This window comes from Corvus hawaiiensis, chromosome 26, assembly GCF_020740725.1.
Source record: "Corvus hawaiiensis isolate bCorHaw1 chromosome 26, bCorHaw1.pri.cur, whole genome shotgun sequence".
NCBI classification, from domain to species: domain Eukaryota; kingdom Metazoa; phylum Chordata; class Aves; order Passeriformes; family Corvidae; genus Corvus; species Corvus hawaiiensis.
In genome coordinates this window covers 45,472,000-45,486,029 of record NC_063238.1, presented here as the reverse complement: position 1 = coordinate 45,486,029, position 14,030 = coordinate 45,472,000, and the positions used below count along the sequence as shown (strand labels likewise).

At 60.3% G+C, this 14,030-nt stretch overlaps 1 protein-coding gene across 1 annotated transcript in view; it reads left to right on the top strand.

The window, feature by feature from the left end:
- The window catches only part of CPSF1 (cleavage and polyadenylation specific factor 1), a 112,640-nt gene that overhangs the window by 59,485 nt on the left and 39,125 nt on the right, over nt 1-14,030 (top strand). The window contains 3 exon segments of the mRNA XM_048286336.1: nt 1,595-1,725; nt 4,482-4,653; nt 9,903-10,100. Coding sequence (XP_048142293.1) covers nt 1,595-1,725; nt 4,482-4,653; nt 9,903-10,100 — 501 coding nt within the window.

The following is a 14,030-nucleotide window of genomic DNA, read 5'->3' as shown; positions in this document are numbered from 1 at the left end:
AATGTCCCCATGGCAGCAGTCCCGGGTGACGGTGCTGTGCCTGTACTGGGACGTGTCCCCAAATGTCCCCGATGTCCCCAAATGTCCCCAAATGTCCCCAAATGTCCCCAGTGTCCCCAAATGTCCCCAATGCCCCCCCGGCAGCAATCCCGGGTGACAGCGCTGTGCCTGTACTGGGACGTGTCCCCAATGTCCCCGATGTCCCAAATGTCCCCAATGTCCCCGATGTCCCCAAATGTCCCCAAATGTCCCCAGTGTCCCCAAATGTCCCCAAATGTCGCCATGGCAGCAATCCCGGGTGACAGCGCTGTGCCTGTACTGGGACGTGTCCCCAATGTCCCCGATGTCCCCAAATGTCCCCAAATGTCCCCAGTGTCCCCAAATGTCCCCAAATGTCGCCATGGCAGCAATCCCGGGTGACAGCGCTGTGCCTGTACTGGGACGTGTCCCCAAATGTCCCCGATGTCCCCAAATGTCCCAAATGTCCTCAGTGTCCCCAAATGTCCCCAAATGTCCCCCCAGCAGCAATCCCGGGTGACAGCGCTGTGCCTGTACTGGGACGTGTCCCCCATGTCCCCAAATGTCCCCAAATGTCCCCAAATGTCCCAAATGTCCCCGATGTCCCCAAATGTCCCCAAATGTCCCCAATGTCCCCAATGCCCCCCCGGCAGCAATCCCGGGTGACAGCGCTGTGCCTGTACTGGGACGTGTCCCCCATGTCCCAAATGTCCCCAAATGTCCCCAAATGTCCCCAAATGTCCCCAAATGTCCCCAATGTCCCCAAATGTCCCCGATGTCCCCGATGTCCCCAAATGTCCCCGATGTCCCCAAATGTCCCCAAATGTCCCCAATGTCCCCAAATGTCCCCAATGTCCCCAAATGTCCCCGATGTCCCCGATGTCCCCAAATGTCCCCGATGTCCCCAAATGTCCCCAATGTCCCCAATGTCCCCAAATGTCCTCAATGTCCCCAAATGTCCCCGATGTCCCCGATGTCCCCGAATGTCCCCAATGTCCCCAATGCCCCCCCGGCAGCAATCCCGGGTGACGGCGCTGTGCCTGTACTGGGACGTGTCCCCAAATGTCCCCGATGTCCCCAATGTCCCCAAATGTCCCCAAATGTCCCCGATGTCCCCAATGTCTCCAAATGTCCCCGATGTCCCCAAATGTCCCCAATGTCCCCAATGCCCCCCCGGCAGCAATCCCGGGTGACAGCGCTGTGCCTGTACTGGGATGTGTCCCCCACGTCCCCGATGTCCCCAATGTCCCCCATGTCCCAAATGTCCCCAAATGTCCCCAATGTCCCCAAATGTCCCCCCCGGCAGCAATCCCGGGTGACGGCGCTGTGCCTGTACTGGGACGTGTCCCCCATGTCCCAAATGTCCCCAATGTCCCCGATGTCCCAAATGTCCCCAAATGTCCCCAGATGTCCCCAATGTCCCCACATGTCCCCCCGGCAGCAATCCCGGGTGACAGCGCTGTGCCTGTACTGGGACGTGTCCCCCACGTCCCCGATGTCCCCAATGTCCCCCATGTCCCAAATGTCCCCAAATGTCCCCAGATGTCCCCAATGTCCCCACATGTCCCCCCGGCAGCAATCCCGGGTGACGGCGCTCTGCCTGTACCGGGACGTTTCCGGAATGTTCACCACCGAGAGCCGCGTCCCCCGCGAGGAGCCCCCGCCCCGCCCCCACGCCGAGGCCGAGACCCTCATCCAGGACCTCAGGTGGGTGACACAAGTGTCCCAAAACGTCCCCAAATGTCCCCAAATTGTCCCCAAGGTGGCCCCAATCTCCAGCTGCTCCCTGGAGTGTCCCCCAGCTGTTTCCCACCCTCCCAGATTGGCCCTGGGGTGTCCCCAGGGTGTCCTCAAGGTGTCCCCAAGGTGTCCCCAAGGTGTCCTCAAGGTGTCCCCAAGGTGTCCCCAGGGTGTCCTCAAGGTGTCCTCAAGGTGTCCCCAGGGTGTCCTCAAGGTGTTCTCAGCCCCCTAAAGGTGTCACCCACCTCTCCAGGGTGTCCCTAAGGTGTCCCCAGGGTGTCCCCAGCCCCCTAAAGGTGTCACCCACCTCTCCAGGGTGTCCCCAAGGTGTCCCCAAGGTGTCCCCAGCCCCCTAAAGGTGTCACCCACCTCTCCAGGGTGTCCCCAAGGTGTCCCCAAGGTGTTCTCAGCTCCCTAAAGGTGTCACCCACCTCTTCTCATTGTCCCCAAGGTGTCCCCAGGGTGTCCCAGGGATGTCCCCAGCCCCCTAAAGGTGTCACCCACCTCTCCAGGTTGTCCCCAAGGTGTCCCCAGGGTGTCCCCAAGGTGTCCCCAGGGTGTCCTCAAGGTGTCCTCAGCCCCCTAAAGGTGTCACCCACCTCTCCTGGTTGTCCCCAGGGTGTCCCAGGGATGTCCCCAGCCCCCTAAAGGTGTCACCCACCTCTCCTGGTTGTCCCCAGGGTGTCCCAGGGATGTCCCCAGCCCCCTAAAGGTGTCACCCACCTCTCCTGGTTGTCCCCAAGGTGTCCCCAGGCTGTCCTCGAGGTGTCCTCAGCCCCCTAAAGGTGTCACCCACCTCTCCAGGGTGTCCCCAAGGTGTCCCCAGGGTGTCCCCAGCCCGCTAAAGGTGTCACCCACCTCTCCAGGGTGTCCCCAAGGTGTCCCCAGGGTGTCCCCAGCCCCCTAAAGGTGTCACCCACCTCTCCTGGTTGTCCCCAAGGTGTTCCCAAGGTGTTCTCAGCTCCCTAAAGGTGTCACCCACCTCTCCAGGTTGTCCCCAAGGTGTCCCCAGGGTGTCCCCAAGGTGTCCCCAGGGTGTCCTCAAGGTGTCCTCAGCCCCCTAAAGGTGTCACCCACCTCTCCTGGTTGTCCCCAGGGTGTCCCAGGGATGTCCCCAGCCCCCTAAAGGTGTCACCCACCTCTCCTGGTTGTCCCCAAGGTGTCCCCAGGCTGTCCTCGAGGTGTCCTCAGCCCCCTAAAGGTGTCACCCACCTCTCCTGGTTGTCCCCAAGGTGTCCCCAGGGTGTCCCCAGCCCCCTAAAGGTGTCACCCACCTCTTCAGGGTGTCCCTAAGGTGTCCCCAAGGTGTCCCCAGCCCCCTAAAGGTGTCACCCACCTCTCCAGGGTGTCCCCAAGGTGTCCCCAAGGTGTCCCCAGCCCCCTAAAGGTGTCACCCACCTCTCCAGGGTGTCCCCAAGGTGTCCCCAAGGTGTTCTCAGCTCCCTAAAGGTGTCACCCACCTCTTCTCATTGTCCCCAAGGTGTCCCCAGGGTGTCCCAGGGATGTCCCCAGCCCCCTAAAGGTGTCACCCACCTCTCCAGGTTGTCCCCAAGTTGTCCCCAGGGTGTCCCCAAGGTGTCCCCAGGGTGTCCTCAAGGTGTCCCCAGCCCCCTAAAGGTGTCACCCACCTCTTCTCATTGTCCCCAAGGTGTCCCCAAGGTGTTCTCAGCCCCCTAAAGGTGTCACCCACCTCTCCAGGGTGTCCCCAAGGTGTCCCCAGGGTGTCCCCAGCCCCCTAAAGGTGTCACCCACCTCTCCAGGGTGTCCCCAAGGTGTCCCCAAGGTGTCCCCAGCCCCCTAAAGGTGTCACCCACCTCTCCAGGGTGTCCCCAAGGTGTCCCCAGGGTGTCCCCAGCCCCCTAAAGGTGTCACCCACCTCTCCAGGGTGTCCCCAAGGTGTCCCCAAGGTGTTCTCAGCTCCCTAAAGGTGTCACCCACCTCTCCAGGTTGTCCCCAAGGTGTCCCCAGGGTGTCCCCAGGGTGTCCTCAGGGTGTCTTCAAGGTGTCCCCAGCCCCCTAAAGGTGTCACCCACCTCTTCTCATTGTCCCCAAGGTGTCCCCAGGGTGTCCCCAGGGGTGTCCCAGGAGTGCCCCAGGTGTCCCATGGGTGCCCCAGGTGTATCCCAGTATTCCCAGTATTCCCAGTATTCCCGCAGCGATTCCGTGGATGACGAGGAGGAGCTGCTCTGTGGCGGGGTGGGGGTGCCCCAGGTGTCTCCCAGTATTCCCAGTATTCCCAGTATTCCCGCAGCGATTCCGTGGATGACGAGGAGGAGCTGCTCTGTGGGGGGTGGGGGTGCCCCAGGTGTCTCCCAGTATTCCCAGTATTCCCAGTATTCCCGCAGCGATTCCGTGGATGACGAGGAGGAGCTGCTCTGTGGGGGGTGGGGGTGCCCCAGGTGTCTCCCAGTATTCCCAGTATTCCCAGTATTCCCGCAGCGATTCCGTGGATGACGAGGAGGAGCTGCTCTGTGGGGGGTTGGGGGTGCCCCAGGTGTGTCCCAGTATTCCCAGTATTCCCAGTATTCCCGCAGCGATTCCGTGGATGACGAGGAGGAGCTGCTCTGTGGGGGGTGGGGGTGCCCCAGGTGTCTCCCAGTATTCCCAGTATTCCCAGTATTCCCGCAGCGATTCCGTGGATGACGAGGAGGAGCTGCTCTGTGGGGGGTTGGGGGTGCCCCAGGTGTGTCCCAGTATTCCCAGTATTCCCAGTATTCCCGCAGCGATTCCGTGGATGACGAGGAGGAGATGCTCTACGGGGACTCGGGGGGCTCGGGCCGCTCCCCCCCCAAGGAGGAGCCGCGGCGCCCGGGGCCCCCCGAGCGGGAGCCGCCCCCGCACAGCCCCGAGCCCTCGCACTGGTGCGTGCTGGCCCGCGAGAACGGCAACATGGAGGTACTGGGAGCACTGGGAGGGCGCTGGGAGCGCTGGGAGGGGGCAAAGGGAGCACTGGGAGGGGGCTGGGAGGGGACTGGGAGCGCTGGGAGGGGGCTGGGAGGGGGCTGGGAGGGTGCTGGCAGGGGACTGGGAGTGCTGGGAGGGGACTGGGAGGGTACTGGGAGCGCTGGGAGGGGGCTGGGAGGGTGGTGGCAGGGGACTGGGAGGACTGGGAGGGGACTGGGAGCACTGGGAGGGTGCTGGGAGCACTGGGAGGGCACTGGGAGGGTGCTGGGAGCACTGGGAGGGGGCTGGGAGGGTGGTGGCAGGGGACTGGGAGTGCTGGGAGGGGACTGGGAGGGTACTGGGAGCGCTGGGAGGGGGCTGGGAGGGTGGTGGCAGGGGACTGGGAGGACTGGGAGGGGACTGGGAGCACTGGGAGGGCGCTGGGAGCGCTGGGAGGGGACTGGGAGGGTGCTGGCAGGGGACTGGGAGTGCTGGGAGGGTACTGGGAGCACTGGGAGGGGGCTGGGAGGGTGCTGGCAGGGGACTGGGAGTGCTGGGAGGGCACTGGGAGCACTGGGAGGGGGCTGGGAGGGTGCTGGCAGGGGACTGGGAGGACTGGGAGGGCACTGGGAGCACTGGGAGGGGGCTGGGAGGGTGCTGGCAGGGGACTGGGAGGACTGGGAGGGGACTGGGAGGGTACTGGGAACGCTGGGAGGGGACTGGGAGGGTACTGGGAACGCTGGGAGGGGACTGGGAGCACTGGGAGGGTGCTGGGAGCACTGGGAGGGCACTGGGAGGGTGCTGGGAGCACTGGGAGGGGGCTGGGAGGGTGCTGGCAGGGGACTGGGAGTGCTGGGAGGGGACTGGGAGGGTACTGGGAATGCTGGGAGGGGACTGGGAGCACTGGGAGGGTACTGGGAGCACTGGGAGGGGGCTGGGAGGGTGCTGAGAGGGGGCTGGGAGTGCTGGGAGGGGACTGGGAGTGCTGGGAGGGGACTGCGAGTACTGGGAGCGCTGGGAGGGCACTGGGAGCACTGGGAGGGGGCACTGGGAGCAGTGGGATGGTACTGGGAGCACTGGGAGGGTGCTGGGAGGGGACTGGGAGGGGGCTGGGAGTGCGGGGAGGGTACTGGGAGGGCACTGGGATGGTACTGGGAGGGTACTGGGAGGGTACTGGGAGGGCACTGGGAGTGCTGAGAGGGGACTGGGATGGTACTGGGAGCGCTGGGTGGGCGCTGGGAGGGCACTGGAAGCACTGGGAGGGCGCTGGGAGCACTGGGAGGGCACTGGGATGGCACTGGGAGCACTGGGATGGCACTGGGAGGCACTGGGATGGCACTGGGAGGGCACTGGGAGGGCACTGGGATGGCACTGGGAGGGCACTGGGATGGTACTGGGAGCACTGGGAGGGCACTGGGATGGCACTGGGAGCACTGGGAGGGCACTGGGAGGGCACTGGGAGGCACTGGGGGCACTGGGATGGCACTGGGAGCACTGGGATGGCACTGGGATGGCACTGGGGGCACTGGGAGCACTGGGAGGTGCCTCGGTGGCACCGGGGTCCCGTCCCCATCCGGCTTTTCCCGGTGGAATTCCCCTTCTTCCCCTTCCCATTCCCGTTTTCCCATTTTTCCCATTTTTCCCATTTTTCCCATTTTTCCCATTCCCTTTTTTCCCATTTTTCCCATTTTCCCCGTTCCCATTTTTCCCATTCCCCTCTCCCCCTTCCCCACGGGAATTCCCATTTCCCATTCCCATTTTTCCCATTTCCCCATTCCCGTTTTTCCCATGTCTCCCATTTCCCTTTTCCCACAGGAATTCCCATTTCCCCATTCCCATTTCTCCCATTTTTCCTGTTTTTCCCATTTCTCCCATGTTTCCCATTTTTCCCGTTCCCATTCCCCTTTTCCCATGGGAATTCCCATTCCCGTTTTTCCCATTCCCATCCCCATTCCCCCATTCCCCATTTTTCCCGTTTCCTATTCCCATCCCCATTTCCCCATTCCCATTTCCCATTTCCCATTCCCATTCGACCTTTTCCCATTCCCGTTTTTCCCATTTTTCCCATTCCCCTCTCCCCCTTCCCCACGGGAATTCCCATTTCCCATTCCTATTCCCATTTTTCCCATTTTTCCCATCCCCATTCCCATTTCCCATTCCCATTTCCCCGTTCCCATTCCCATTTTTCCCATTTTTCCCATTTTTCCCATGTTTCCCATGTTTCCCATTCCCATTCCCCTTTTCCCATGGCAATTCCCATTCCCATTTCCCATTCCCGTTTTTCCCATTCCCCATTCCCATTCCCTCATTCCCCCATTCTCATTTTTCCCATTTTTCCCATTTTTCCCATTTCCCATTCCCGTTTCCCCTTTTTCCCCATTTTTCTCATTTTTCCCATTTTTCCCATTTTTCCCATTTTCCCATTTTTCCCATTTTTCCTGTTCCCATTCCCCTTTTCCCATGGGAATTCCCATTTTTCCCATTTCCCATCCCCATTCTCATTCCACCTTCTCCCATTTCCCATTCCCCATTCCCATTCCCCCATTCTCATTTTTCCCATTTTCCCATTTTTCCCATTTCCCATTCCCATTTTTCCTGTATTTCCCATTCCCGTTTTTCCTATTTCCCGTTTTTCCCATTTCCCCATTTCTCCCATTTTCCCATTTTTCCTATTTCCTATTTCTCCCATTTCTCCCATTTTTCCCATTTTCCCATTTTTCCCGTTTCTCCCTTTTCTCCCATTTCCCATTCCCCTTTTTGAATTCCCATTCCCATTTTTCCTGTTTCCCATTTCTCCCATTTTTCCCATTTTTCCCATTTTTCCCATTTTCCCATTTCTCCCATTTCTCCCATTTCCCATTCCCATTTTTCCTGTATTTCCCATTCCCGTTTTTCCTATTTCTCCCGTTTTTCCCATTTTCCCATTTTCCCATTTCCCATTTCCATTTCCCCATTTCTCCCATTTTCCCATTTTTCCTATTTCCCATTTTTCCCATTCTCCTATTTTTCCCATTTTTCCCATTTCTCCCATTTCTCCCATTTCTCCCATTTCTCCCATTTTTCCCATTTCCCATTCCCCTTTTCGCATTCCCATTCCCATTTTTCCTATTTCCCTTTTCTCCCATTTCTCCCATTTTCCCATTTTTCCCATTTCCCATTCCCGTTTTTCCTATTTCCCATTTTTCCCATTTTCCTATTTCTCCCATTTCCCATTTCCATTTCCCCATTTCTCCCGTTTTCCCCATTTTTCCCATTTTCCCATTTTTCCCATTTCCCATTCCCCTTTTCACATTCCCATTGTCATTTTTCCCATTTTTCCCATTTTTCCCATTTTTCCCATTTCTCCCGTTTTCCCCATTTTTCCCGTTTTCCCATTCCCATTTTTCCCATTTTCCCATCCCCACTCCCATTTCCCCATTTCCCATTCCCTTTTTCCGTTTTTCCCATTTTTCCCATTTCTCCCATTTTCCTCATTTCTCCCATTTCCCATTTTTCCCATTTTTCCCATTTCCCATTCCCATTTTCCCATTCTCATTTTTCCCATTTCCCATTTCCCATTTCCATTTCCTATTTCCCCATTCCCATTTTCCCCATTTTCCCATTTCTCCCATTTTTCCCATTTTCCCATTTTTCCCATTTCCCATTCCCCTTTTCACATTCCCATTGTCATTTTTCCCATTTTTCCCATTTCTCCCATTTTTCCCATTTCTCCCGTTTTCCCCATTTTTCCCGTTTTCCCATTCCCATTTTTCCCATTTTCCCATCCCCACTCCCATTTCCCCATTTCCCATTCCCTTTTTCCGTTTTTCCCATTTTTCCCATTTCTCCCATTTTCCTCATTTCTCCCATTTCCCATTTTTCCCATTTTTCCCATTTCCCATTCCCATTTTCCCATTCTCATTTTTCCCATTTCCCATTTCCCATTTCCATTTCCTATTTCCCCATTCCCATTTTCCCCATTTTCCCATTTCTCCCATTTTTCCCATTTTCCCATTTTTCCCATTTCCCATTCCCCTTTTCACATTCCCATTGTCATTTTTCCCATTTTTCCCATTTCTCCCATTTTTCCCATTTCTCCCGTTTTCCCCATTTTTCCCGTTTTCCCATTCCCATTTTTCCCATTTTCCCATCCCCACTCCCATTTCCCCATTTCCCATTCCCTTTTTCCGTTTTTCCCATTTTTCCCATTTCTCCCATTTTCCTCATTTCTCCCATTTCCCATTTTTCCCATTTTTCCCATTTCCCATTCCCATTTTCCCATTCTCATTTTTCCCATTTCCCATTTCCCATTTCCATTTCCTATTTCCCCATTCCCATTTTCCCCATTTTCCCATTTCTCCCATTTTTCCCATTTTCCCATTTTTCCCATTTCCCATTCCCCTTTTCACATTCCCATTGTCATTTTTCCCATTTTTCCCATTTCTCCCATTTTTCCCATTTTTCCCATTTCTCCCATTTTTCCCATTTTCCCATTTCTCCCATTTCCCATTCCCCTTTTCGCATTCCCATTCCCATTTTTCCTATTTCCCTTTTCTCCCATTTCTCCCATTTCTCCCATTTTCCCATTTTTCCCATTTCCCATTCCCGTTTTTCCTATTTCCCATTTTTCCCATTTTCCTATTTCTCCCATTTCCCATTTCCATTTCCCCATTTCTCCCATTTTCCCCATTTTTCCCATTTTCCCATTTTTCCCATTTCCCATTCCCCTTTTCACATTCCCATTGTCATTTTTCCCATTTTTCCCATTTCTCCCATTTTCCCCATTTTTCCCATTTTCCCATTTTTCCCATTTTTCCTATTTTTCCCATTTCTCCCATTTCTCCCATTTTTCCTGTTCCCATTCCCCTTTTCCCATGGGAATTCCCATTTCCCATTCCCATTTTTCCTATTTCCCTTTTCTCCCATTTTTCCCATTTTCCCATTTTTCCCGTTTCCCATTCCCCATTTCCCATCCCCATTCTCATTTTTCCCATTTCTCCCATTTCTCCCATTTCTCCCATTTCTCCCATTTCTCCCATTTCTCCCATTTCCCATTCCCCTTTTCGCATTCCCATTCCCATTCTTCCTATTTCCCATTTCCCCATTTCTCCCATTTTCCCCATTTTCCCCACTTTTCCCATTCCCACTCCCATTCCCATTTTTGCCCATTTCCCCATTCCCATTCTCATTATTCCCATTTTTCCCATTCCCATTTCTCACTCCTGTTTTCCCCATTTCCCCATTTCTCCCGTTTTTCCCATTTTCCCGTTGTTTCCCCCCAGATCTACGCCGTTCCCGAGTGGCGCCGGGTGTTCCTGGTGAAGAATTTCTCGGTGGGCCAGCGCGTGCTGGTGGATTCGTCCTTCGGGCAGCCGCCGGCGGAGCCGCGCAAGGACGAGCGCGGCGAGCGCGAGCAGCCGCCGGTGCGGGAGCTGCTGCTGGCGGGGCTGGGCCGGCGCCAGAGCCGCCCGCTGCTGCTGGTGAGGGTCAAACTGGGAGCACTGGGATGGACTGGGAGCAGTGGGAGTGGGGCCGGGCCGGCGCCAGAGCCGCCCGCTGCTGCTGGTGAGAGTTAAACTGGGAGCACTGGGATGGACTGGGAGCGCTGGGAGTGGGGCTGGGCCGGCGCCAGAGCCGCCCGCTGCTGCTGGTGAGGGTTAAACTGGGAGCACTGGGATGGACTGGGAGCAGTGGGAGTGGGGCCGGGCCGGCGCCAGAGCCGCCCGCTGCTGCTGGTGAGAGTCAAACTGGGAGCACTGGGATGGACTGGGAGCGCTGGGAGTGGGGCTGGGCCGGCGCCAGAGCCGCCCGCTGCTGCTGGTGAGAGTTAAACTGGGAGCACTGGGATGGACTGGGAGCGCTGGGAGTGGGGCTGGGCCGGCGCCAGAGCCGCCCGCTGCTGCTGGTGAGGGTCAAACTGGGAGCACTGGGATGGACTGGGAGCAGTGGGAGTGGGGCTGGGCCGGCGCCAGAGCCGCCCGCTGCTGCTGGTGAGGGTCAAACTGGGAGCACTGGGATGGACTGGGAGCGCTGGGAGTGGGGCTGGGCCGGCGCCAGAGCCGCCCGCTGCTGCTGGTGAGAGTCAAACTGGGAGCACTGGGATGGACTGGGAGCAGTGGGAGTGGGGCTGGGCCGGCGCCAGAGCCGCCCGCTGCTGCTGGTGAGAGTTAAACTGGGAGCACTGGGATGGACTGGGAGCGCTGGGAGTGGGGCTGGGCCGGCGCCAGAGCCGCCCGCTGCTGCTGGTGAGGGTCAAACTGGGAGCACTGGGATGGACTGGGAGCAGTGGGAGTGGGGCTGGGCCGGCGCCAGAGCCGCCCGCTGCTGCTGGTGAGGGTCAAACTGGGAGCACTGGGATGGACTGGGAGCAGTGGGAGTGGGGCTGGGCCGGCGCCAGAGCCGCCCGCTGCTGCTGGTGAGGGTCAAACTGGGAGCACTGGGATGGACTGGGAGCAGTGGGAGTGGGGCTGGGCCGGCGCCAGAGCCGCCCGCTGCTGCTGGTGAGAGTCAAACTGGGAGCACTGGGATGGACTGGGAGCGCTGGGAGTGGGGCTGGGCCGGCGCCAGAGCCGCCCGCTGCTGCTGGTGAGGGTCAAACTGGGAGCACTGGGATGGACTGGGAGCAGTGGGAGTGGGGCTGGGCCGGCGCCAGAGCCGCCCGCTGCTGCTGGTGAGGGTTAAACTGGGAGCACTGGGATGGACTGGGAGCGCTGGGAGTGGGGCTGGGCCGGCGCCAGAGCCGCCCGCTGCTGCTGGTGAGGGTCAAACTGGGAGCACTGGGATGGACTGGGAGCAGTGGGAGTGGGGCCGGGCCGGCGCCAGAGCCGCCCGCTGCTGCTGGTGAGGGTCAAACTGGGAGCACTGGGATGGACTGGGAGCAGTGGGAGTGGGGCTGGGCCGGCGCCAGAGCCGCCCGCTGCTGCTGGTGAGAGTTAAACTGGGAGCACTGGGATGGACTGGGAGCAGTGGGAGTGGGGCTGGGCCGGCGCCAGAGCCGCCCGCTGCTGCTGGTGAGGGTCAAACTGGGAGCACTGGGATGGACTGGGAGCAGTGGGAGTGGGGCTGGGCCGGCGCCAGAGCCGCCCGCTGCTGCTGGTGAGAGTTAAACTGGGAGCACTGGGATGGACTGGGAGCGCTGGGAGTGGGGCTGGGCCGGCGCCAGAGCCGCCCGCTGCTGCTGGTGAGGGTCAAACTGGGAGCACTGGGATGGACTGGGAGCAGTGGGAGTGGGGCTGGGCCGGCGCCAGAGCCGCCCGCTGCTGCTGGTGAGGGTTAAACTGGGAGCACTGGGATGGACTGGGAGCGCTGGGAGTGGGGCTGGGCTGGCGCCAGAGCCGCCCGCTGCTGCTGGTGAGGGTTAAACTGGGAGCACTGGGATGGACTGGGAGCAGTGGGAGTGGGGCTGGGCCGGCGCCAGAGCCGCCCGCTGCTGCTGGTGAGAGTTAAACTGGGAGCACTGGGATGGACTGGGAGCAGTGGGAGTGGGGCTGGGCCGGCGCCAGAGCCGCCCGCTGCTGCTGGTGAGAGTCAAACTGGGAGCACTGGGATGGACTGGGAGCGCTGGGAGTGGGGCTGGGCCGGCGCCAGAGCCGCCCGCTGCTGCTGGTGAGGGTCAAACTGGGAGCACTGGGATGGACTGGGAGCAGTGGGAGTGGGGCTGGGCCGGCGCCAGAGCCGCCCGCTGCTGCTGGTGAGGGTCAAACTGGGAGCACTGGGATGGACTGGGAGCGCTGGGAGTGGGGCTGGGCCGGCGCCAGAGCCGCCCGCTGCTGCTGGTGAGAGTCAAACTGGGAGCACTGGGATGGACTGGGAGCAGTGGGAGTGGGGCTGGGCCGGCGCCAGAGCCGCCCGCTGCTGCTGGTGAGAGTTAAACTGGGAGCACTGGGATGGACTGGGAGCGCTGGGAGTGGGGCTGGGCCGGCGCCAGAGCCGCCCGCTGCTGCTGGTGAGGGTCAAACTGGGAGCACTGGGATGGACTGGGAGCAGTGGGAGTGGGGCTGGGCCGGCGCCAGAGCCGCCCGCTGCTGCTGGTGAGGGTCAAACTGGGAGCACTGGGATGGACTGGGAGCAGTGGGAGTGGGGCTGGGCCGGCGCCAGAGCCGCCCGCTGCTGCTGGTGAGGGTCAAACTGGGAGCACTGGGATGGACTGGGAGCAGTGGGAGTGGGGCTGGGCCGGCGCCAGAGCCGCCCGCTGCTGCTGGTGAGAGTCAAACTGGGAGCACTGGGATGGACTGGGAGCAGTGGGAGTGGGGCTGGGCCGGCGCCAGAGCCGCCCGCTGCTGCTGGTGAGAGTTAAACTGGGAGCACTGGGATGGACTGGGAGCGCTGGGAGTGGGGCTGGGCCGGCGCCAGAGCCGCCCGCTGCTGCTGGTGAGGGTCAAACTGGGAGCACTGGGATGGACTGGGAGCAGTGGGAGTGGGGCTGGGCCGGCGCCAGAGCCGCCCGCTGCTGCTGGTGAGAGTCAAACTGGGAGCACTGGGATGGACTGGGAGCGCTGGGAGTGGGGCTGGGCCGGCGCCAGAGCCGCCCGCTGCTGCTGGTGAGGGTCAAACTGGGAGCACTGGGATGGACTGGGAGCAGTGGGAGTGGGGCTGGGCCGGCGCCAGAGCCGCCCGCTGCTGCTGGTGAGAGTCAAACTGGGAGCACTGGGATGGACTGGGAGCAGTGGGAGTGGGGCTGGGCCGGCGCCAGAGCCGCCCGCTGCTGCTGGTGAGGGTTAAACTGGGAGCACTGGGATGGACTGGGAGCGCTGGGAGTGGGGCTGGGCTGGCGCCAGAGCCGCCCGCTGCTGCTGGTGAGGGTTAAACTGGGAGCACTGGGATGGACTGGGAGCGCTGGGAGTGGGGCTGGGCCGGCGCCAGAGCCGCCCGCTGCTGCTGGTGAGGGTCTAACTGGGAGCACTGGGATGGACTGGGAGCGCTGGGAGTGGGGCTGGGCCGGCGCCAGAGCCGCCCGCTGCTGCTGGTGAGGGTCAAACTGGGAGCACTGGGATGGACTGGGAGCAGTGGGAGTGGGGCTGGGCCGGCGCCAGAGCCGCCCGCTGCTGCTGGTGAGAGTTAAACTGGGAGCACTGGGATGGACTGGGAGCGCTGGGAGTGGGGCTGGGCCGGCGCCAGAGCCGCCCGCTGCTGCTGGTGAGGGTCAAACTGGGAGCACTGGGATGGACTGGGAGCAGTGGGAGTGGGGCTGGGCCGGCGCCAGAGCCGCCCGCTGCTGCTGGTGAGGGTTAAACTGGGAGCACTGGGATGGACTGGGAGCGCTGGGAGTGGGGCTGGGCCGGCGCCAGAGCCGCCCGCTGCTGCTGGTGAGAGTTAAACTGGGAGCACTGGGATGGACTGGGAGCAGTGGGAGTGGGGCTGGGCCGGCGCCAGAGCCGCCCGCTGCTGCTGGTGAGGGTCAGACTGGGAGC